At 35.5% G+C, this 24,618-nt stretch overlaps 2 protein-coding genes across 2 annotated transcripts in view; both read right to left on the reverse strand.

Annotated features, from left to right (window-relative positions):
• LOC100915141 (kinesin-like protein KIF19) overlaps positions 1 to 18,751 on the reverse strand; it is a 100,138-nt gene extending 81,387 nt beyond the window's left edge. The window contains exons 1-5 of the mRNA XM_023497486.2: positions 18,628 to 18,751; positions 13,493 to 13,707; positions 12,417 to 12,497; positions 4,251 to 4,361; positions 500 to 587 (exon numbers count right to left, since the gene is read on the reverse strand). Of these exons, the coding sequence (XP_023353254.2) occupies positions 500 to 587; positions 4,251 to 4,361; positions 12,417 to 12,497; positions 13,493 to 13,707; positions 18,628 to 18,751 (619 nt within the window). The remainder of the gene's footprint in view (positions 1 to 499; positions 588 to 4,250; positions 4,362 to 12,416; positions 12,498 to 13,492; positions 13,708 to 18,627) is intronic.
• Positions 17,347 to 24,618, reverse strand: part of EIF3B (eukaryotic translation initiation factor 3 subunit B) — a 32,627-nt gene continuing 25,355 nt past the window's right edge. The window contains exons 15-19 of the mRNA XM_003761536.4: positions 23,641 to 23,766; positions 22,857 to 22,934; positions 20,891 to 20,999; positions 20,373 to 20,491; positions 17,347 to 19,081 (exon numbers count right to left, since the gene is read on the reverse strand). Of these exons, the coding sequence (XP_003761584.1) occupies positions 20,388 to 20,491; positions 20,891 to 20,999; positions 22,857 to 22,934; positions 23,641 to 23,766 (417 nt within the window). The 3' untranslated portion in view covers positions 17,347 to 19,081; positions 20,373 to 20,387. The remainder of the gene's footprint in view (positions 19,082 to 20,372; positions 20,492 to 20,890; positions 21,000 to 22,856; positions 22,935 to 23,640; positions 23,767 to 24,618) is intronic.

The raw sequence follows: 24,618 nt of genomic DNA on the forward strand, positions 1-24,618 counted from the left end.
ATCAGGTGGCTCCCATGTATTCCAACAGCTCCCAGTAGCACAACAACTTGTGATAAGAATTTTGTGGTTCTAGTGTTAATGGTTAATCTGTAAATTCTAAGTAAATCTTTTCATGTTTACTGATTATTTTACCTGATGTAGAATTTTCCTTTTATTCTAGCAGCCCTTTTTTGGTAAATCTTTACATTCTCCTTCTATCTTGTGTAAAATTCTATCCATCTTTCTTATATATAACTAAAAACTATAAAAAAATTGCAAAAAATGTTGATTGGAATCCATCAAATTTTTTTCATACCATGAGACTGTGCTCGAAGTATATAATAACAGTCATTAACATAATTCTGTGGGTTATTTAGTATGATTGGCAGCAGTACCTATCAATGAATTCTTGGACAATTTTTATGTTACTAGCAAATAAATCTTGCAATTTTTGGTTTAGTTCTCCTCATTTTAAAGCCTTTGCTGATAAGCACGTTTTTTTTTTTTTTTAAATTAGTACCTGATGGGCCATATGCAAAGACTGTTGCATTGTATCCAGAAATGACTCCTTCCACTAAGTGTTGAGTTGTAGAACAATATACTTCCTCCTGCAAATAAACAGTAAATCTGTCACTAATAAGAAACCAAGAAGGTGGAAGTCAGCAAGTGTTTCATTTAATTGCCATCTTTTCTCTAAATTATGCACGTTATTCCTACTTTTGCTTTCCTCAGCAAGAAACAAGAGAAATAAAAAGAAATGCAAAAATTAGCAAGACAAAAACAGAGTTTAGAAATCATAGAATCATAAAATTTCATAAGAGGAAAGGATTTAAAGGGATCATCTATGAATTTCCTCACATGATTTATAGCTAAGTCCCATTAGTGTTAATAATGAATCTCCTGAAATGATCACATTATTAGAAATTGCACTGCATATTTACACTGAGCAATAACCAATTATTATATTTTACATTATTATGATGTCAAATAGTGTGAATTCAAATACATATGACAATTTCAAAGAACTCTTTATTCACACTAATCGGGTCTTAGCTATAGTTATTCTGTGAACTTGGGATCATAAGTACAATCAAACTGAAAAAGTGAATGTGGAAATTTTCCATGTTTAATAATAATATAAAATAATGCTTCAAATCACTTAAAATAAGAGAAATGAAAACTAAAACAACCCTGAGATTTCACCTTATCCACCAAACTGGCAAAGATGACAAAAGATGGGAATGATCAAAATTGGACAAGTTGTAGAAAGATAAGCATATCAATGCATTGTGGGAGGAGATATTAGCACAACCACTCTAGGAAGCAATTTGGAATTAAGAAAATAAAGTAAGATGTACATACTCCTAAACCCAGAGATCCAATACCAAGCTTATTTGGACAAGACCCTTTGGCTTTTAGAAAATAAATTATCTGGGAGCCCCTAACTGGTGCAGTGGATAGAGCACCAGCCCTGATGTCAGGAGGACCTGAGTTCAAATCTGTTCTCAAACACTTAACACTTCCTAGCTGTGTGATCCTGAGCAAGTCACTTAACCCCAATTGTCTCAGAAAAAAAAAAAAGAAAAGAAAAGAAAAAGGAGCTGTACTAAATCAGTGGCTCTCAGTGTGAGGTAGAAAACCCTGGGGTCCCTGAGACCCTTTAAAAGAGCCTGGAAGATCAAAACTATTTTCATAATAATATTGTGTTTTAATTTATAATATAATAAATATCAGTAGATATAACCTGCACAAACAAAACTTCTTTTGGGGAGGGTCTTCAATAATTTTCAAGAATGTTTGAGACCAAAAGGTTTGAGAACTAGTAGACTAGATGATCTTTGAAGATATAAGCCTTCCTTGAAATTCAGTATTCTGTGGTTGATTTTCAGTGAATAAGCTACTTAATTCTTCTCTGTTTCAGTTTCCACATATGTGAAATTGTGATAAATGGATAAATTTGTTAATCTGTGGGATCATTGATTTAGAGTTCTAAGGAAGATAATTATTGGAAAGCCTTTTGGTCTCAAACATAGATGATATCTAAATACAGAATAATAGAGTTTTACTACTAGGAACTTGGAAAGGACCTTAATTGATCTCAGTTCTTTTGAAAAATTAATATTCAAGAGCCATGATTAGGCCAGAGTCACAGGAGCAGTGTCCTAAAATGCTAATATTTAAAGGGGATTTAGATAACATTTACCTTTTCAACAGCATAGAAAAAATTAAGCAAGGGCTCAGTTGAAAAGAATATTAAAAATGTCTTATGTGGCATGGTGGAAAGAGTTATAAATTTAGAATCAGAAATAACAGAGTTGAAATACTACTTAACTATAATTATGATGATGTTAATGAAAAAGAAAAGACCACCACCAATAAACTTTTTTGGGGGAAAAAAAGAACAATTGAGCTCAGTACCTAGTTAGCAAGAATAATTAATTAAAATAGAAAGCTACCAGCTGGTGTGGGCTTCTATCTTTCAGGCTGCTTCACCCTAAGTGAACTTCCTACATCTGCCTGCCTTGAGGCCCTCCTGGGTTTCTGGGGTCTTTGCCTACTGGGAGCCAGTGTCCCAGGGTTTCTATCTATCTCCTTCACCTCAAGTGAATTTATCCTAAGTCAATTTGAAAAGATTACTCATACTACTTACTTGGGTCCGGTTTTGTGAAATTTGCCCCAGGCACCAAAAATACACCAAAAATACCAAAACAGAAAAGCTAGTAGCTCTAACAAATCTAAATGTTGGATAGATTATGGGGCTTTAGAGCAACCATTCATTTATTTATTAACGACTTACTTAGTGCAGAGCACTAAGCTAGGGAAAATCCAAGGTTTCAACAAAGTACCGTTGATCTTCTTAAGCAGCAAGCAGATAAAAGACAAATATACAAGTTACTATATTACTTTTTTTATTGGATCCATGATTTCATAGATACAAGAAGATGCTGTTGAGGAATTTCTTCTACCAAGGCAGATCAGTTCAAAGAATTTCAATACTTATTATGTGCCAGGTACTGTACTAAATCACGGGGATACAAAAAAAGACAAAAAACAATCCTTGCTCATAAAGAGCATATATTTCAAAGGAGGAGAGAATATGTAAATATGTGTGTATGTATATATGAAATATACAGAATTGATTTCATGACATAGAAGACACTGGAAAAGGACTATTCAGCCTGGCATTCCCACATCAAAGAAGTGGGAATCTGTAAGTGAAGCAAAAAAAAAGGTGAGATGTATAAAGATAAAAACATCTGATCTGGTCAGACACAGAAAGACATTGTACCTTGACTTCAACATAGTAAAGTCCTTTTGGTCTTCCTTTAAGAATAAAGGGCAAAAAAAAAAAAAATTAAAAAAAGAAAAAGAATGAAGGGCAACAACATACACACACACACATCATTGATGATGGTAATGTGTAAGAGGAAGACATGAAGAATGGGGAATGGAGAGAACTGGAAAAATTCTCTTGCAGAAGTAATATTTGAGCTAAGTTTTAAAGGAATCCAGGGAAATTCAGAGACAGAAGGTAGCAGGGCATATTCCAAGTTTGGGAAACAACTAGTGCAATGGTCTGGACAAGGAAATAGAATGTCAAGAAACTATTAATAGGTCATTACAGCTGGACACTAGGATTCAGAGTAAATGTAAACAGCAAGAAGAGCTCCAACTATGCCATGGGAAAATTTGCACATGACCCTGGGTCATCCGGGCACTTTGCCTTCTTTATTCTGTTTTTATGCAATACCTGACCTGCCCTGGGGTTGATGTGAGGATCCACAAAGTTACTTTGTCCTACTATTGCCCAAGATGACTGGCCTCTTATGACTAAACTCCTTTAAACAACCAAATCAACCTAATGAATGCTAATAAAATCTCTTAATAACCAAGCTAGTATGAGCCCTTCTTTCTTTGGTATCAATATTTTCTTGGAGGGCATGCAACTGGCATAATTAGAGCAGGATAGTCTGCCCCCTTACAATTTACCACTTTCATTAGGTACCACTTCAGTCACTGTATGAGGGAGTCCAGAAAAAGGGGCCCCTTAATAGATGGGGACAGGCATGCTCCAGTTGCAGTTGTTAGAAATTCATTAAAGAGTTACAAAGCAGAGTACAAAGTCAGAGGAGGAATGAAATAATCAGATTTTGTGGAGGAAGTGGCATTTGAGTTAGGTTTTAAAGATTGGTCAACTGGCACTTCAGTAAAATGACCCTAATTGAAATCAGGCATCTGAAATCTCTGAAGAAATGTGTTAGGAAGTTCACCTGGGAAGCTTGCTGATCGAAAACGATATCAAATATAAATGTCTTTTCACGAGAACGATTGGCTCTCAAAGCATCATCTGGATCCTCATCTGGGTCCATAAGCACCACCATCTTTATAAAAAAAAAAAAAAAAAAAGAAATTGAAATAATTAATATAAGGTGGAAAATTTTTCAAGTGCCAAAACAACCTGATTCTAGAATGAGTGGAATCATGGGAAGAGATTTTGTGAACTCTGAGCTACTGGTAGAAAGAGATTGAGGAGCCTCAAAGGCTGAATCTAGATTAGTAGCCAATGGTCCCACTGGAGTGGATGATGGCCCACAGAAATAATCTTTGCCATACTGAAGAGGGAAAGAATTTGTGTCAATTTTTTTTTTTATTCTACTTCCAATATTACCTTGCATCTATCTCTTTTCCACACACAGTCATCATTCCACTTGATCTGGTCAATTGCAAGAGCTTCCTAACTGGTTCCTTTGCTAAAAGTCTCTCCTCTCTCGATTCCAGCCTCCACAGAGAAGACAAATTATTTCTCTTTTTTTGAATATAATGAATACATTTTAATAGACTGCCATATTCTGTTACTTGATTTTTCTTTTAAATATATTTATATCACTGTTCATTAGGAGGATTAAATTTATTTTCTTTCTCCAGGACTATCTTTTATTTTTTAGCTTTTTATTTTCAATATTCACCCCTACAAAACCTTATGTTCCAATTTTTTTCTCCCTCCCTTTCCCCCTAACCCCCCTCTTTGACACCAAGTAATTCAATATTACTACTTTTTTAAATAACATTTTATTTTCCCTCAGTTACATGTATGAACACCAAATTAATATTTCTAAAGCACTGGTTTGATCATGCCATTTCCCTGCTCAAGAAACTGAAATGACTTTTTCTTGCCTCTAGAAGAAAATTACAAATTTTTCCATTTGATTTTTAAGGTCTTGCACAATCTGATTTCAATCTCCCTTTCTAGGTTTGTTTCACGTTACTTTCCTCCATGTGCTTTGTGATCCAGCCCAAGGCCTGTTGCTTGCAGAGAATTTGGGGGTGGGATGCAGTCAAGGAATAGAGTGACAATTACTCCCATGAAACATACTTAGAGATGGTACTTAATAAACATTGACTGATTGATTGTTGATATTTTAGCAAGATGTTAGAGCACAAACATCTCCAAAAGAAGCCAAGATTCAAGTTCAAGTCTTCACATGCTTCAGGCTTTCAGGTATCAGAGAGAGAGAGAGAGATTTTGAGAGAAAGGGGGAAGGAACAATATTTTAGGTAATATTTGACTCAGTTACATGTAAGACCTGTCCCTGACACCTACAAATGTTGCCACTAAACAAATTTGTCTTCTCCATATCTGCCTAGTAGTTTGTACACAGTAGGCTCTCCATAAATTACTTGTTAGAATTGCACCTATTAAACTGTATCAGATTACTTGCTATCTTGGAGAAGATAAAGGAGGGGAGGGAGAAAAATTTGGAACACAAAATCTTACAAAAGTGAATGTCAAAAATTATCTTTTACATGTATTTGGGGGGGAAATATTTTTGAAAAAAAATTTTAAATAAATAACTTGTTAAATTAAATCAGCCACCAAGGTTAGGCTGGGAGAAAAGGGAAAAAAGGATTTGCAGAATATTTTGTGAGTCGATAATTGGAAACCTAACCAAAGCAAATAAAATCAGAACCCAGGGAATATCCAAAGTCAATCTTGAAAGCGGTACGCATGATCTCCATGGGGCCTCCCATGGCGACAAAGATAAGAAAAAGAAAGAACAAAAGATTCATACTTGAAAGATTATGAAACAAGTTTTGTTTAGCAAAGTGACTTGTGGGCATCCTCTGGGACATAGTCTGCTCTATTGCATAAATACATAATTATGAAGGAAAGTGTATTAGGTTCTCTGGAGGCTGGAAAAACTCATAAAGAACTGCTTCAAAGGGAATTATGTTATTGGAGGGAGTAGGGAGAAATGATAAAAAATAAAACCCACGTGCTATTTACTCAAGAGAGGAGTTTCCACAGCTGAGAAATGTAGAATTAGCTCAGTTGGCATAGTAGTAGGAGGCACTTACTCAGTTGGACTGTCATCCAGGTAGGCCCAGAGTTACATCATAGAAGCATACAATGCTAGGGTTGGCAGGAGCCTTAGAGGTTGTCTGGTTCAGTCTCTTTACTTTTGCTGTTGGTGGCCTTAGAAATCATTTACTCCAGGGGTATATAACCATTTTTGGTGTCATGGACCCTGTATGAGTCTTGGAAAGCCCTGTGGATCTCTTCTCAGAATATGTTTTTAAATGCCAAAAAAATTACATACACATATATATATAGGATTATAAGAGAAAATACATTAAAATAAAGATATCAAAAATTGTTTTAAATTCATGGATCCCAAGTTAAGAACCCCTGATCTAGTCCAATCTCTTCATTTTTATATTTGGAGGCCTTAGAGATCACTAAGTCTAGTGGTTCTTAATCTAGGATCTGCAAATTTGTTTTGTGTGTATACAGATACATATACATATGTGCACATACATATATACATATTATATATATATATATATTAATATATGTAGGTATAATATGTATTGTATGTATATATTTATATATATGTGTGTGTGCATACATGCATATACCTATATTTAGTAACTTTGACTCAATAGAATTGGTTTCCTTTGTAATTTTATACATTTAAAAACCAAATTCTGAAAAGGTCCAGAAAAAGTAAAGAAATATATTTGTTATAAAACTCTGAACAAGTGACTTGCCTGGGGTCACACAGCCAGGAAGTGTTAAGTGACTGAGGTAGATTTGAACTCAGGTCCTCCTGACTTCAGGGCAACAAGTCTTAATACTATAGATAACTAGGACTATAAATTGCAAACAAGATGGAGACCCTTACTGGTACAAATACAAATATCTTCACATTTGAGTTCCTAGTATCAAAGAAATCACAGGTCTTCTTGGTTTTCAAAGCAGGTATCTCACCCCTATAAGACTGCTTCTCAAATGGGGAAAACGGAAAAAGAATAGCAGCCGGGAAGGTAGGAATGGTAAAAGAACAGAAGGATAAGACATATCTTTGCCTTTTTATAAGGACTTTACTATCTAATTGCAAAGGGAAGACAGAGATACATGCAATCATTAGTAAATAAAATATGTATTAGTAAATACATATTTAATTGTTCAGGAGAGACAATTAGATATTGTGGTGTATTTGGACTTGGACCCCCAAGAATACATTTGCCAGGACACATTAGTTGTGCAAGTTGGGCAAGTCACATTCTAGTTCAGTTTCTATCTCTAATACAAGCATGTTGGACTAGATCATCTTCTAAGTGATCTAAGAACAATCTAATTATACTAGATTTAAGCATAATGTCTTGGTGGAAGAAGAAACTACTTGTGTTAAAACCACAATGAATTTTAAAGGCTTTTGGCCTTTCAAAAATGAATTTGTTAAAATTCCTGCAAAATCAGATTAACAATATCTTTTGACAGCAAGATGCATTTACATGCATTGGCTGTTTATTAAATACACAGATCCATCTGATAGATGCTCTATCAAGACAAACTTTCTCTCTAGGTGCTTCCCTGGCTTAAATTACTAGATGGAATTTGCTTCTGATGCATAATGGACTTGTTTGTAATGGATGGGCACCAGTTTGGTTTCAGAGAAACAGTAATTTATAAAGAAACTTTGGATGAGCAGGTTCCTTGCAGGGAACCGAAACACCCAGAAAGGACCACAGAGACCAATTAATCAACTCCCTTCAATTTATGGAAAATTAAAGCCCCTCAAGGTTAAGAGAAAAGAGAAGCAGAATGATTTATTGAGTCAGGAAAACCTAGATTTAAATACTCCCTCAGACTAGCTTTGTGACTTTAGGCAAGTCATTTGCTGATATGTAAAATGGTGACTAGGTCAGTATGTAACTCAGAACTGTCATATAGATTAAATGAGATAATCTATGTAAATTCTAGGAACTGACAAGAATGAAGTGACAGAATAACCAGGAGAAAAAAAATTATGTAATAACCACCACTTTTTAAAAGACAACTTTGGAAGACCTAAGAACAATGACCAACCATGATTCCAGAAAACTCAGAATGAAACATGTTCCTCACCTCCTGACAGAGTGATAGACTTGGAGTGCAGACTAAGATATAATTTTGGGCACAGCAACTGTAAGTATTTGTTTTGTTTGACTTAGTAGACTTGTCAGTCAGTTAATTGGCATTTATTTGTTATAAGGATTTCGTTTTTGCATTCTTTCTCAAGAGGAGGGAGACAGAAAATAGATCTTTGATCACTTTAAGCTTTAAAATTAAGTTTTAAAAAGATAATATATGTAAGGCACTTTGCAACTCTTGGGGAAAATATAAATGTTTATGCATATGTGTGTATAAAACTGATGTGAGAAAGATTCCTATCTTTGATTCCCAAACCCCTCTAGTTAATGTAATTACCCTTTGACTCACAAATCCTGGTCCCTTTGAATTCCAGTAGAAGATCTGGACCTGTCCCAGCCCCATTCAGATCTGAGCCAACTTTGGGGCTACATCCAAAAGCCCCTCAAACTAAGTCTCCTATTATAAAAGGATGATGCTGGGACCCCCTCTTTGTAGAGATTCCAAACATGCTAGCCATGTGAGGACCCTCTGTCCGGTGCCCTCCTTATGTCTACCTTCATCTATACTTTAACTTTGCTTACCCAATAATAAACCTCTTTCATCAATCTAGCTCTCGGACCAATAAATGCTTTTATTGGGGACTCGGACCGCTACTAGACCTCATTTACTGCCATATCTGTGCGCCGAATCCAAGGCGGGGTTGCAAGGGAGCTTTGCTTGACTCCCTGTACCCCAACCCTGCCACTAGACCTCAACTAAACCCTAATTTCACCTCAAATCTAGACCTCAACAAAACTATCATGTTGTTATTTTTAAGTGACTTGCCCAAAGTGAACAGGTGGTAAATGGAAGATCTGGGATTCTATTCAGTAGCTTCTGATTCCAAATCTAGTGCCCTTTCAACTACAAACAGTATTTATTTTCTGCCTACTGATATGTCTTACAAGCTAAAGTAGGGGCTCGATTTTTTTTGACATCCTGGACCCCTTTGGCAGATTGATGAAACTTACCTTTCTGAGAATTATGTTTGTTGCCTTCGACAAGGTTTGCTAAATGTCAGTTAACAATTACTGAAAATAAAGGTATAATTTTTTTCCTATCCAAATTCAGGGCTCCCCTGAAATCTATTCATAAACCCCAAATTAAGAACCCCTGGACTAAAAGATATAGTGATTAACAAAATCTCTTCCTAAAAGATTTAAATAATAGTTCTAAGGATAAAATAAAAATAAAATGAAAGTTAGAAAAAGTCTAAAGTTTTATAGACTAAGAGGGAGGCAATGTATTCAAACAAGCCATAGGAAGACAAAGGAGTTTTAACAATTCAGACCTTGAACTTAAAATGCCAAAAGTGTGTGCTTCCATTTGCAGCGAGATGTCACAAAATCTTTTCATTACAAAAGCATGAAGCACAAGCTGGCTATAAGGGGCCTCTAAGGGTCAGGCTGCCCAGCTGACAGGCAAAAAGGTGTTTCTTTTGTTCTTAAAGATCACCAGAGAAGCCACTTTAGATTATGTACAATTCATTTCAGTGCTTAGCAACGCTTATTGTCAGACAGATCTTCCTTGTAGGTAAATTAAGTCCTTTTTATTCTGAATTCAGTTAAGAATGATTTCAGCTGGATTCCATCCTTATATAACAACTATTTGTGCATGCATTATATAAACACAATGTGGCCCATATTGCATACAGACATACTCTATAATTTGGTAAAAAAAAAAAAAAAAAAAAAATCAAGTACACTTACAAGAGTATCTCTAAAAAATTATTATGAACAAAATAGCTTCTTAGAATTTAATATCATTAAGCAAAATTTCACCAGGAGGCATTATTACCCTCCTTCTTTGATGCTGATTTAGAGTTTGAAGGATATTGTGAAAAAGACCTGAAGCTGGGAATCCTTAGCTCCAGCTTTTTCAAAAAGGTCAAAAAGCCCATTAGTTAATTTGTCTGAGCTTTAGTTAGTTTCTTTATCTGTAAAATAGAAATAAAGATATTTGCACTGTCTTATGAGATAGTTTTTGAAGTACTTTGTAAACCTCAAGTGATATTATAATCAATTTTTTTGAACTCTTCCCACCCCAGCCCATATATATATATATGTATTAGATGCTACAAATTCCCTCTCCCTCCCCTTCCTTCTTTCTCTCTGTCTTTCCCCCTTCTCTCTGTCTCTCTCTTTGTCTCAGTCTCTCTGTCTCTCTCCCCCTTCCCTTCCCTCTCATATATATGTAACTATAAACATATCCAGGTACGTATATATATACATATGTATATAAATATTAGTACACATATTATATTATATGTATCCCATACACACATTTATATAACAGTATGTGTCTCAAGGATTCCTTGAAGGCAGGACTATGTTATACATATGTTGTAGAACCTGGCATAGCACCCTGCACATATATGATAGTCAAATATTCTTTCAATGAATATATATACACTCTATACCACACACTCAAATATGTATAGGTTAACATTTATAACTATTAACTCCAAGTGCTCAATAAAGACAGCTAGATGGTTCAGAGAACAGAGCCCTGGACCTGAAGTCAGGAAGACCTTAATTTAAATTTAACCTTAGATACTAGCTAAATATATTTGCAAAGTGGAAATAACAATAACACCTACCTCTAAGGTTGTTGTGAAAATCAAAAGAAACTAAAATTGTAAGGTACTTAAACATGGTACCTGGCACATTGTTGTTTCAATTGAGTCATTTTGGTCATGTCTAACTGTTCCTGACTTCATTTGGGGTCTTCTTGGCATGTTGTACTATATAAATGGTAGCTATTAGCGTTATTGTTCATTGAAAAAAGTTACACTACATTTTTGTGACTGGTTACGATGCAGAAATAATCTCATTTCCCCAAGATAAAGAATGCCTTGGTCTCACTTAGCAAAAAAAAAAAAAAAAAAAAAAAAATCACTAAATCTCATTATTTCAATGCCTAGGACCAAAAGTTTTGACTTGGAAGGGATCTTTGAGATAATCCAAATTCAACTTTTCCATTTTATAGATGAAGAAACTAACAACTAGATGTGGTGATATGTGATTTATCTGCAGTGACTAGGAAGTGGTCAGGCTAGGATTTAAACAGAAAACCTCTGACTCCAAATTCATTGTTCTTTCTGCTTCACAACACACAAAGATAAGATATCATCCCTAACCTAATGGGGTAAGAATATGACAGGGGAGACAGGATGAATAAAAAGAAATAAAATCAAGCAGAATGTGAAAGTGCCATTAGAAAGTTAATTCAAAGACTAGAACATATGGAAATCCTTTACTATTGTTTTGTCCATGTTATTGCTTCCATTTACAGGAACACTATCTTGCAATCTATTTTATTACTAAATTCCAGTATTGGTGATTAACCATTATCATCAACCAACATTTATAAGCTTTTTAAACACAACCATACCAAACACATCAATAATAAAATTTATTATTTTATGGTACTTTTAAACACATTACTTCCACAATCATATTTAGCCTTCTTATCAACCATATCAGATAGGTAATAAAAATATTACTCTCCATATTTTTGGAATGAGTAAATTAAGGATGCTTGGATATTAGTTCCATACCTATTCATTTAGAATAATTGTAACTTTTTTGGTCTTTATTCATATAGTGTTGCTTTTAAAAATATTATTTGCCTTCCTATCAAGTTAACTAGCATTTATGTGATGCTTTAAAATTTACAAAGAACTTTACAAATATTTTATTTTATCTTCACAACACTCCTGGGGCATCCTTATTTTACAGATGAGGAAATGGAGGAGAAAGAGGTTAAGTGACTTACTTGGATTCACTCATCTAATAAGTGTTTGAGACCAAATTTGAACTCAGGTCTTTGGGTCTATTCTACTCATTCCATATACTGCACTTCCTAGATTCCACCTAAGTCATTCCTGATATGGGAGTTGCTAGACTCTAGTAAGTATACTTTTAAAACTGCCTTGACCATAACTAGTTACTATCTTAAGGTACCAAATCCCCATTCTCACCTGATCACCCACTTTGTGGGCAATGATTGTAGCTCCCTCATCCAGTTCAGTGTCATTAATTGGGCGGATCCTAAGTGCTACCTGCACAGAAAGAAAGATTATATATTTCTTACAAATAATTTCCATTTTTCCTTTCAAGGGTCTTTTGGAAAAGGTTTGCAAATGATGACTATTCTATCAATAAATTCTTTCTGATTAATTATATACACTTTATACTTTATAAAGGGTTGTTAAAAATTCTTTACCCCTATTTCACTCCTTTTTTTAATATTGGGAAGTTAATGAGACATGAGACACTTCTCCCTCAGGAAAAAACAAACAAACAAACCTTTAAACTCAAACATCTTTATTGAAAAATAAAAATCAAAAACAAAACAGAAATCTCAGCTAAGAAAAAATAAATCAAGTCTTTGTAGAAAGAAGAAAAATCAGTTTTCAAATTCACACATTTTATGAAAAAATAAACTCTTCCACTTCTGGGAGAGCACAGGTGTTTATGCCTACTTCTTCTTGTGCCCTCCTGGTTTAAAGTGCCTCCCCAATCCTCCACCTCACCTCCCCACCTCCGCAGAGAAGAAATGATTACATTTCTAGAGCACCTATGTAAATTTTTTTTTCCTGTTCCTGAAGTCAATCTTAATTGTGCTTAGAAGGCTGGCCTAACATATTCCACCCATTTCCTTATCTGTTAAGAGATGATGAATTTCCCGGAGAGCTGTAGCTCCGGGTAGTGGAAGGTAATATGCACAATCTAAACCGGAGCATGGAGCCGACAAGCTGGGATCTGTTTAAGTCCCTTAAGAAGAAGAAACAACTGGAATGCTAAGAGTGGAGAGATGGGGAAACCTGTAGAGGAGCTGTGGAGGAGGGCAACAAAGCTAAGAAAGAGGAAGATGGAGTAGCATACTTGAGAGCCCTCTTTGGGAGTAGACGATTCGAGATTTGGAAACCTTGGAAAGGTCTTAAAAGGCAATGTGGACAGTTTTGCGAGCAGGGAGGGGACGTGGGACAGAGCTAAAAACCCAGGCCGCCCTGCTGTGGGGCTGAGGGAGAAAGGGAGCGATGCTCGGACTCACCATTAGCTGCTGGTCCTTAGGCTCAGCTGGGAGCTCCTTCATGGCCGGGCTGCTCCGGCCTCCGAGCCCACTGCTGGCCCGGGATGAGCGCTCCTCAGTTGAGGGCGCGTTGAGCCGAGAGGGCATAAGAAAAGTGGGCAAGAAGCGGAGCCACACACCTGTGCCCTCCCAGTCACCGATGGCGCCTCTAGGTACCTGCACTCCCCACGGATATGCTCATACCTCCCCTGCTGGCCCCGGATGACATCATCCCGCCGGGTCCCAAGAGGTTCTCTTGGAAAGGACCCGGGAGTGGGAAGCTTGGGAAAGGTTTTGATTGTAGAGAACTGCAAGTCTCCCTTCACTTTTATCAGCTTCTTTAGCCCGAAGAAGTTAAGCCTGGGCTAGAGCATCCTGAATTCTAAAATAGGAGTTTTAACTTCGGAGGGATGGAAACGAACAACCTCAATTCGCAAGAAACTGATGAAGTAATGAACCGCATTAGAAGGAAGATGGGATAAACAGATGCACGTGGCGGCAGTTCTTAAAAGGAACTGGAAATTGAAGTGGGGATGGGGAACCTTTCAACTGGGGAATGGATTAATAAGTTATGGCATTATAAATGTCATAGAATATTATTGCTACCACAAGAAATAATGGAAGGGATAGTTTCAGAGAAACCTGGGAAATGAATGGAGCAAGCATTATATGAAGGAAAATTTATATAGATGACATTATTGGACAAAATAAGTAACTCTGAAAAACTCAGGAACTCTGATCATCATAAGGAAAAATTCCAGGGGACAAATGATGAAAACATGTTGTCTCCTGAGAAAGTTGAAGGACTGAATACAGAATGAGACATATTTGGGGGGAGATGGAGAGATGGGCGTGTAGGAACATTGTCAATGAAAAAATGTTTTCTTCCATAGTACATGTTTGTTAAAAGGGGTTTTGTTTTTGTTTCTCAGTTGGGTTAGGGGTAGGGGAGAGCAAGGGAGAGAAGGTAAATTGAAAAACATTTTTAATTTTAAAAAAAGTAAAGCGATCAAGGGACATGAATGAACAATCCTTAGAATTGCAAACTATTAACAACCACGTGAAAAAATGCTCCAAATTACTAAGATAAATGCAAATGAGAACCCTAAGGCTTCACCTCATAGTCTACAAACTGGTCAGGATGACAAAACACGGGAATATTCAATGTTAGAGAGGTTGTTGGAATATACACCAATGTATTGTTAGTGGAACTACTAATCAGTAGTCATTTTCGGAGGGGAAAAAAAAAACTAAAATAAAGTGACAAAAATATCCATTTTTTTTTTAACCCAGAGAATATCACTGCTAGGCTTATACCCCAGTAAGGCTACGGATATGAGTGGATGAAGTATTTATTGAGAGCTTACTAATTGTAAAGCACTGTGTTAAATACTGGGCATACAAGTAAAATAAAGTTTTGGTTCAGTGTCTGATCTTGAGGAGCTCACAATTTAATGGGGGAGACAACACACAAGTTTCAGCTGAAGGCAAAGACAAAGCCCATGGTCCTCAGGATACAGCAGCAAGGCAGAAAGACTCATGATAGGAAATGCTATTCACATCCAGATAAAGAACTGTTATATATAGATTGAAGTTATTTTTTCACTTATTCTCAGTTTTTTTTTCCTTTTGATGCATATTTCACAACTGGAATTAAAATGAATGTTTGGGAGGAAAGAAAATTTGGAACTCAAAATCTTGTAAAATTCTTCACATGTAACTGGGAGGGAAAAAAAATACTATCAAAAAAATAAAATACCAGTTTCTAATATTGAACTGTTGGCAATACCAAGGATCTTGGTGGCAAGAATTTTTTTTTTCTGGGTACTCAGTGAGAGTGTATATAATACTTGCCAAGAGTAAACTGTCAGAGTGCATTTCTAGTTCCTTACCAGGTTGGCCAAGGACTCTGGTCTACCACACCATTGCTATTCCCAAAGTTCTTGGATTCAGAGTCTTAAGCTATCTTCATCAGGACTTGAAGGGAAATTTTCAAGTGGCATTTTGTTTTGCCTGACATGTCTCCTGTTCCTCCTTTAGTGCTTCAGCTAGACTGGCCTGCTTATGTTGTGTGATAATTTTTGCTGTTACTGGGGATGTTTGGTCTCTTTTCTAAAGGAGTTAACTTCCCCAGATACAGGCCATGAAGTCTCATACTGGGACTCCCATCTTTCCTTTAGGGTGTCTTGCCAAGAAAAATAACCCCACATATACCAGAATATTTGCAGCAACAATTTTTGTAACAGCAAAGTTGTAAACAATGGAGATTCTCAAAGATTAAGAAATGGATAAACAAATGCTATTGAGGTTACTAACTTGTTAGAAAGAAGTAAGGATTTTCGTGATCTGATTCAGGGAAGTAAATAGGCAATAAAACAATATGCACAATTACAAAATGCAAATAGAAGAACAATCACATAAGTCAAAAGTGAATGTTGCAAAATTACAAAGAACAAGTAAATCTCCAAAAAGAGAAAATACCTTCACCCCTAGGTAGATGTAGGAGGTCCATAAAGTCTGGTATGCTGTATACGTTTTCATATTTTTTCCATATATTAATCAATTGGCCTTTTTTTTTTCCTTTAAAAAATGTTATATGGGGGCAGCTAGGTGGACAGTGGAAAGAGCACCAGCCTTGAAATCAAGAGGACCTGAGTTCAAATCTGGACTCAGACACTTAACACATCCTAGCTGTGTGACCCTTGGCAAGTTACTTAACCCCAATTGCCTCAACCAAAAAAAAAGTTACATGGAATATTTATGGGACAAGGAGAGATATCAGGGAAAATTATGAGCTAAAAAAATGACATTAATAAAAACTTGGTTAAAATAAAAACAAATCTAGAACATATTTAGAGTCACAAGAGATCATAACAAACATATAGTACAACAATCCCCTCATTTTACAGGAGGAAACTACTTCAGAAAGATTAAGTATTTAGCCAGGATTACACAGATAATGTCATAAAGGATTTGAACTCAAGTCATGAAAGGCAGATAAACCCCTTCCCTTTGAATCATATTTAGTTATCAAATCAATACTGTATCAAATATCAGCTTAGACTATATTAATATCTGATTCAATGTGTTTTTTATACCTCAATATGTAGTAGATGCTGAGGATACAAATAAAAGTAGTCTGCCATCAAAAACTTGCATTCTACTGGGGAAAAATAGGTATATTAAGCAAATATAAAACATAAAATACCAAGTAATTTTGCGGCAGAATTACTAGTAATTGGCTTGATCAGGGAAGGCCTTTTGTAAGATTGGACACAAGCCAAGCCTTGAAGGGAGGTAGAACAAGAGACAGAGATGAGACCTGATAAAGCATTCTAAATATGGGCCATACCCTGTGCAAAAGCAGAGGCTGGAGATGAGAATATCTTGCAAAGTAAAACAGGTAGAGCAGTTTGCCTTAAATAGAAAAAGTGAGGTAGAATCCTGTGAAATCAATCAAAGATGAGAGGTTTGCACCAAATTTGTGAGGTTTGCACAGAGCAACAAAATGAGGGAGGTAACAAGTCCACTGTGATCTGCACTAGTCGGTCCACACAAGGAGTACTGTACTTAGTTCTCAGGGCTATATTTTTGGAAGAATATTAAAAAGGCAAAACAAGATGAAGAAAGATCTCAAATGCGAGTCAAGTGATAATTGTTCGATATAATTAATTGCTTTCCAATAATAGACTCTACCAATAGAATCTGCTCCATGTAGCTGGTAGATCAGTAATAATGAGACCAGTTAGCCAGAAGCTCAAATCTATCACTAATTCTAAATAAGCTATACAAAAATCCACTTCTATGGAGGGAAAGCTTATTAAATCAAGCACAAATATTTCAGAAATCTTTTATTTATAAATTATGTAAAACAATTACAACTAAGAAGTTAAAAGACATTAAATGCTAATGTTAGAACAGCCCTGTTTAAAATCCATCAATCATCAGATAACATGCCACTGTTCTCTGGAAAAACTCAAAAAACTAAGTACTGGTATACTGAGATCTAAAAAATGTGAAAAGGGTAACCTGAGATACCATGAAATATGTACACTAAGGAAGTAATATGATGAACTAAACAGGATCAGAATATTTCATGAGAGTTATGAGAATTTTGGATATCACAAAATTAATTATAAAGCAAATAGTAGATGCCAGGGCTGCTTAAAGGCTTACATAAGAGGAGAGTCGGAAGGAAAGTAGAGGAAAAATAGCTTAAAAGCAATCTGATATTATTGCTCTCTTTTGTATACAAAGTGGTAACAAATATTACTTGTCATCTTAGAAGTTAAGGGCAGCTGGCAAAAACTAGAAACTTTGTCCACTATGAAACCCCCGGAATGCTTCAATAAATTTGGCTTCAAGAATGTTTTTGCCTTTGCATACCAACACATAAAACTTAATTCTTGGTAAAACTTACCACCTATTTTTCATCCCAATAAAAACTTTTTCTCTGGTATGAACTGAACTGAACCATAAAGGTGACCCAGTCCAAGTACAGCATTTTAGGACCCTCTGATAGGAAGAAGAACATTAAAGGACAAGAAGTATCACAGTGGGGTTAGTAAGGCAGTTTAAAAATGAAACAGGAGTAAGAGCATAAAGGTTTGCATACTATCTCTTGAATAGGAATGTGGCATTTAAAATATTCAAAGGAAAGACCATAATCTGAAGATTAAACCTCAACCAAGTCTCTCTGAATTTGAGACTCACTTTGAGTCTCATCAAAGTGAGATGACATGAATTTTCCACAAAGTAAAAATTCTCTTAACTACTGCATTTTAAACAAACACTTGTTAGTGCTGTAACACTTTCTGAAGCACTCTCAACTAAATGCACATAATTTCTATGTTGTTTCATCACTCAAATAGAATACTCTTGTAAATGAAATATAAATAATAGAATCAGAATGATACACACCAACACAGTTCTGCCTTGAAAACGATTTTCCATTTCCAAACAGATTATGGGAGAAAAAAAAAATTAAGTCTAAGATAATTTTGTAGGTTTAAAAGAGATGAGAAAGACGGCTTTTTGACATAGGTCTGCTTTTTATTTCCATGTTCAACCTGTTGAGAAACCCTATCACAACCTGAAGGGTGGAGGGTATAGCCCGCTGTAGCGCTGCTTCAGCACACTAACATGTGAAAGATACACTGTTTTCCTGCAGATTTTTTCTGGAACAAAAAGAACACCAGTCCATGCACTTGGGACATAAAGAGAGTCCTTGAATGGCAACATTGTGTGATTGTGGGGATGATACACTTAAGAAATGCTACCAAGAGCAGTAATCAAAAGTTACCTGCCAGTAGCACTGCATAAAAGTCTGAGTAGCAAATACTGGTGTTTTTGGATTTTTTAAAAAATCCCCCAAAAGTAAGAATTTAAAAGCAGTGCCTTAAAACCTCCCACAATGCAGACACTGGGATTTAAAGGCACAAAATGTGTCAGAATGGAAAGATCCAGGTGTATTCACTGTCCAGAGAGCAAGAGAAAACACAAATAACTCAGAAGCTGTGTAGGCTTTCTGCAAAAGGATGAACTCCACTTCTGGCACGAGATATGGCAATGCTGCAATGATTAAAAAAAAAAAAATTATTATTTGTTTTACTCAACATGCAAAAGCACCTTTTATTAGAAAAAAGGCTATATGCAATTACAAGTAATGTTATCATTTATTCCCTTTTCCTTGGAACATTCCAAGAAGACAAAGATGATCACAGAATCTTAGAAATGCAAAGTTGAGTCTCATCTCCTATCCATTGCCAGAAATCCATCCTAAAAATGTTTTTGACAAATGGTCTTCCGGTCTCTATTTAATACTTTTGGTGCTAGTAAACTTATTAATTCATTAAATAAGAAATAGGGAATAAGTAACACACTTGATGATCAGAAGATATCCAAATCAAGTGAGTTATCACATGAAATAAACAACTACATGACAATGTAATATAAACATGAAATAAACTGCTACAGCCAAGGCTGCTCATTAGTCCCTTATTGTCATCCTGACAATACAGCAATAAATGTAGTTGCTTTGGTGCTATAAAAAAACTCAAAACAACTAAAGCTAATCCCTGTGATACTGAATAAGCTAGCTCAGTCCCTGTGGGAAAGGATTCCTTTCCAAGTAGAACTGATGGTGAAACTGTGTGGAATTCAGGGATGAGTAATACCAATATATGCTAATGGGGATACTTGGCCTTATAGCAATAATGCCCAATGCTGACTTTCCTGGCCCCTTCTCTCCCCCAATGATCTCAAGAGACAGAGAAGCCCATAGCTAGGTAGTATAAAATGTACTTTCCACCAGTTCATTTTAGCTCCAGACCAGGTCCTCCACCTCAGTCTCTCAAAGTCTAAGTCTATTAATTCACTTTGTAGTCATTAGTAATTTGCAGGTCTGTTTCATCTTTTTATGAAGTGGTATTGTACTCATCTAGGAAATCTCATATAAAAAGTTCTGATTGTTATCATCAGACTAATTAACACAAAGAGAGAACATGGTATAATGGATAAGAGTCTGGACTTTAAAATAAAGAACACCTGGGAGCTAGGCATGGTCCTAAAAGTTTTTTACAATTATTATCTCATTTGATCCTCATATTAAACTTGTAAGACAGGTGGTATTATTATTATTTTATTATCCCCATTTTGCAATTGGGAAAATTGAGACAAACAAGATTTTAATTCAGTTTTTTCTACTCCAGGATCTATACTGTATCCACTGTGCCACCAGCTGCTTAGACATGGAAAGATTTTAGTCTCATGAACACCTAATTATTTTACATCCTATTTATAAGATAATGATATGGAAGGGAAAGAAAACTGACAAGAAAGCATAACAAATAGTTAATCTTACCAGGACCTTATCAGATTACTCCTGGTTTCCAAGAGGAATAATTTCTTCAGTGACAAAAAATTCAATTGTCTCTTCTTCCCAATCATCTACATTGCTATCTAGTTCATCAGTGTCTACACCTAAAAAAAGAAAGGGAAACAGTTACATAAGATATTTAGAGCACTTTGGATGTTCAACAGCAATGTTATATTTGTAATGAACCAATAGTTACAAAAGAACAAATAAAAATTAAGGAAAAAAAGATCTCTTATTTTTCCATTTTAACTCAATGGTTTAAATATCAAAAAAAAAAAAAAAAAAGCATTTCTGTATTCAAACAAAAATTAACATCAAACTTTCAGTTTTAAGTTTTTTCAAGGATAAGGAAGTATTCGCAATACAGATGCAAAAGTGCTTTTTAACAGCCTTAATTTAGCCGCCATTCCCTGAGTATCCAAAAGTTTTTAAAATATATTTACCTCTCTGAGATACAGAACAAACATGTAAAGCATCAGATCATTATAGCATTTGTGATTTACCTCCTCGTAATTCCAGACGCTCATTTTTCTGTTCCATATAAAGTTCTTGGGCCATTTTTCGATATTTCCTAAAATCTTCCATCATTGTACGTCTCCTTTCTACTAATTCCTAGAGAAAAATGTAGAAGGGTATTACTAAACGAGTTGAGTCCCTAAGGCATTAAGTATGTACTAAAATCACCTGAAAATCTTTTAATATTGGTTACTATAACTTGAGAGAAAAAAAAATTTTAATTAAAAAATACTTAGGGGAAAACAAAGGGATAAGGAAAATGGAGCTGTCTTTTTTTTCTGTTCTTGATTTTCCTCCATTTCAGAATACAGTTCCCTTTACTGGAATATTACTTTGGTTGCTACGAGGCTATAGGAGGAGACACAGAGAGAGAAACCACCTTATTTTGGAAGTGACTTTAGCCTTTATATAACAAAGTGCTTTTGGATAGAGAATCTTTACTATTAGGTAAAAACTAGCATTTTCATCATATTATAGAAGTGAAAAGTAATGACAATAATTGGGTTATATCCTTTGTGTACCAAGAACTAGACACTTCAAGAACATCAATTATATGAAGCTGATTTCAAACCTCCCTAATATGTTTTTAATGTATAGGAAAAGAGGTATATTTTCAGTATTCTTATAAAGAAAAACATTTCTACATCCAGCCATTCTGGAGAGTGATTTAGAACTATGCTTAAAAAGTTATCAAACTGTGCATACCCTTTGATCCAGCAGTGTTACTACTGGGCTTATATCCCAAAGAGATTTTAAAGAAGGGGAAAAAGACCTGTATGTGCAAGAATGTTTGTGGCAGGTCTCTTTGTAGTGGCCAGAAACTGGAAACTGAGTGGATGCCCATCAACTGGAGAATGGCTGAATAAATTATGGTATATGAATATTATGGAATATTATTGTTTGGTAAGAAATGACCAACAGAAAGGCCTGGAGAGACTTACGTGAACTGATACTGAGTGAAATGAGCAGGACTAGGAGATCATTATATACTTCAACAACAATACTATATGATGATCAATTCTTTTTTTTTTTTTTTTTTTTTTTATTTAATAGCCTTTTTTTTACAGGATATATACATGGGTAACTTTACAGCATTAACAATTGCCAAACCTCTTGTTCCAATTTTTCACCTCTTACCCCCCCCACCCCCTCCCCTAGATGGCAGGATGACCATTAGATGTTAAATATATTAAAATATAAATTAGATACACAATAAGTATACCTGACCAAAACGTTATTTTGCTGTAGAGAAAGAATCAGACTCTGAAATATTGTACAATTAGCTTGTGAAGGAAATCAAAAATGCAGGTGTGCATAAATATAGGGATTGGGAATTCAATGTAATGGTTTTTAGTCATATGATGATCAATTCTGATGGACGTGGCCATCTCCAGCAATGAGATGAACCAAATCAGTTCTAATAAAGCAGTAATGAATTGAACCAGCTACATCCAGCGAAAGAACTCTGGGAGATGACTATGAACCATTACATAGAATTCCCAATCCCTATATTTTTGTCCGCCAGCATTTTTGATTTCCTTCATAGGCTAATAGTACACTATTTCAAACTCCAATTCTTTTTGTGCAGCAAAATAACTATATGGATGTGTATACATATATTGTATTTAATATATACTTTAACATATTTAATATGTATCGGTCTACCTGCCATCTGGGGGAGGGGATGGGGGGAAGGAGGGGAAAAATTGGAGCACAAGGTTTTGCGATTGTCAGTGCTGAAAAATTACCTATGTATATATCTTGTAAATAAAAAAGCTATAATAATAATAATTTTAAAATTAAAAAAAAAAAAAAAAAGAAAAACATTTCAATGTTGTCCTTCTTTCCTGTGTAGTCATGATGCTCTCTTCACCAATAATCAACATGGTTGATTTTTCTACATCATGAAAAAGCTGGTTTTGGCCTTTTATTGAGGTCAGGAACAAGACTTACCTTTGAGGCTTTGGATTGGCTCAAACGATCCTTCTGTTCAAAAATCTTGGAGTATCTCTTCAAATCCTTTTTAATTTGCTAAAACAAAAACAAATCACTCAGGATTTAAACATCTGAAGTCTGAATCAAAAGTAAACTTCAATTGTGTGACCCTGGAGCAAGTCACTTAACTCCAATTGCCTCAGCCCCTCTCCCCCCCCAAAAAAGTAAACTTCAAGATTACCAGAAAGAACCATCACCCACAAAAATTAAATAAATACACTCCCCCCTCCCCCAGGAAAGTGATCTAACATTCTTTTTAAAAACAGGCTTCCCCTTCATCTAGAGGAACTTTCTTCTCTAGCCCTGGGATTTACTCTTAGCTTTGACCTAATATTAACTTATTTCATTATAATTATGCAAATCCTACAGAAATGTTGCTTTTAAACCCATTAAAAAGTTTTTTAAACAACTTTCCCATTCACAACCACTTCAGTTTATACCAGAGTTCTTGGGATGCTATTGATATATTTTAAAATAGCTAGGATTCTCTGAAGGTGCTAAAGTGAGAAGCCACAAAAAAAAAATAAAAATAAAAAAGCCTACATAATCCCCTAAAACTGCAACTTTTTATTTAGATTAGATTATCCTAAAAACAAAAAATTCCCTCTTAAGAGTGGGGTCTTAAAATATCGTTAATCACATTCTCTAAATAGCAATGAAAATACAAAGTAAAACTAAACTAGTAACTTCCTCCAAAGTCATATAAACAAACCTCCTAACAATATGCTGGGGGGCAACATACCTTTATCTGATCCTGGCTGAGCAAGGTTGGGGGCCGAGGCCTCCACAACAACTGGCAGAAACGATCCTTGTTATTCTTCTGAAGGAGACGTCCTTGGAAGGTCCATAACCAGTACGCATTATCCACCTAAGAGTAGAAATTGTGAAATATATGACTCTAGGCATGTACACAGAGATCCTGGGAATACAACATAATTCTAGGTTTAATATAAATAGGGGAGAGGAAAGGGGAAAGGGCACTCAAATAATTATGCTGGCCTTTCTTTGAACACTAATGCATAGTTCACTGACACAACCTATTGTATATTTCCTCTTACGCATTCATGGGATGGCCTTCTCAAACTTTATAACCGCCCCCCCCCCCCCAAAAAAAAACCCACCCCATTCTAGCATCAAGAATTCTTAAGACTGACATTTTCCTTTCTGATCATAGTATGTCCTTCCAGTTCTTCCTCTGCCTCACTCCTCCTAATACCATTCTTAGTCATTACTTCAACCTCCAATGCCCATTCTCACTGCTCTCAATCCCATGCCTTCCCCCTAGATATATTATTCTCCCTTGGCTTCTTTAATCACTACTCTCTTTTGATTTTCCTCCTACTGATGAGAGTATTCCTTCTCAGTCTCTTGAAATCTAATTCAACATCCTCTACCAGGATATCCCAAAAGCACCTCAAATATGACTCAAACTTAACTCATCTTACTATTAAATCTTTTCCAAACTTCCTAACTTCTATAGACATCACTTTATTTCAATTAGCATCATTATTTGTCAAATCACCAAAGTTCATAACCTCAGAGGCATTCTTAACTTCCCCTCAACCTGAGTCATATTCTATCAGTTGCAAAATCCTACTTATTCTACCTTCACAGTAACTTTTGAATCCATCATTTCTTGTCTACTCATCCAGTCATCACTTTACTTCATGCCCTTATCATCTTTCTTCTATGCTATTCCTTTTCCATCAATTTTCCACAG

Source organism: Sarcophilus harrisii, chromosome 1, assembly GCF_902635505.1.
Source record: "Sarcophilus harrisii chromosome 1, mSarHar1.11, whole genome shotgun sequence".
In the NCBI taxonomy this organism is placed as follows: Eukaryota; Metazoa; Chordata; class Mammalia; order Dasyuromorphia; family Dasyuridae; genus Sarcophilus; species Sarcophilus harrisii.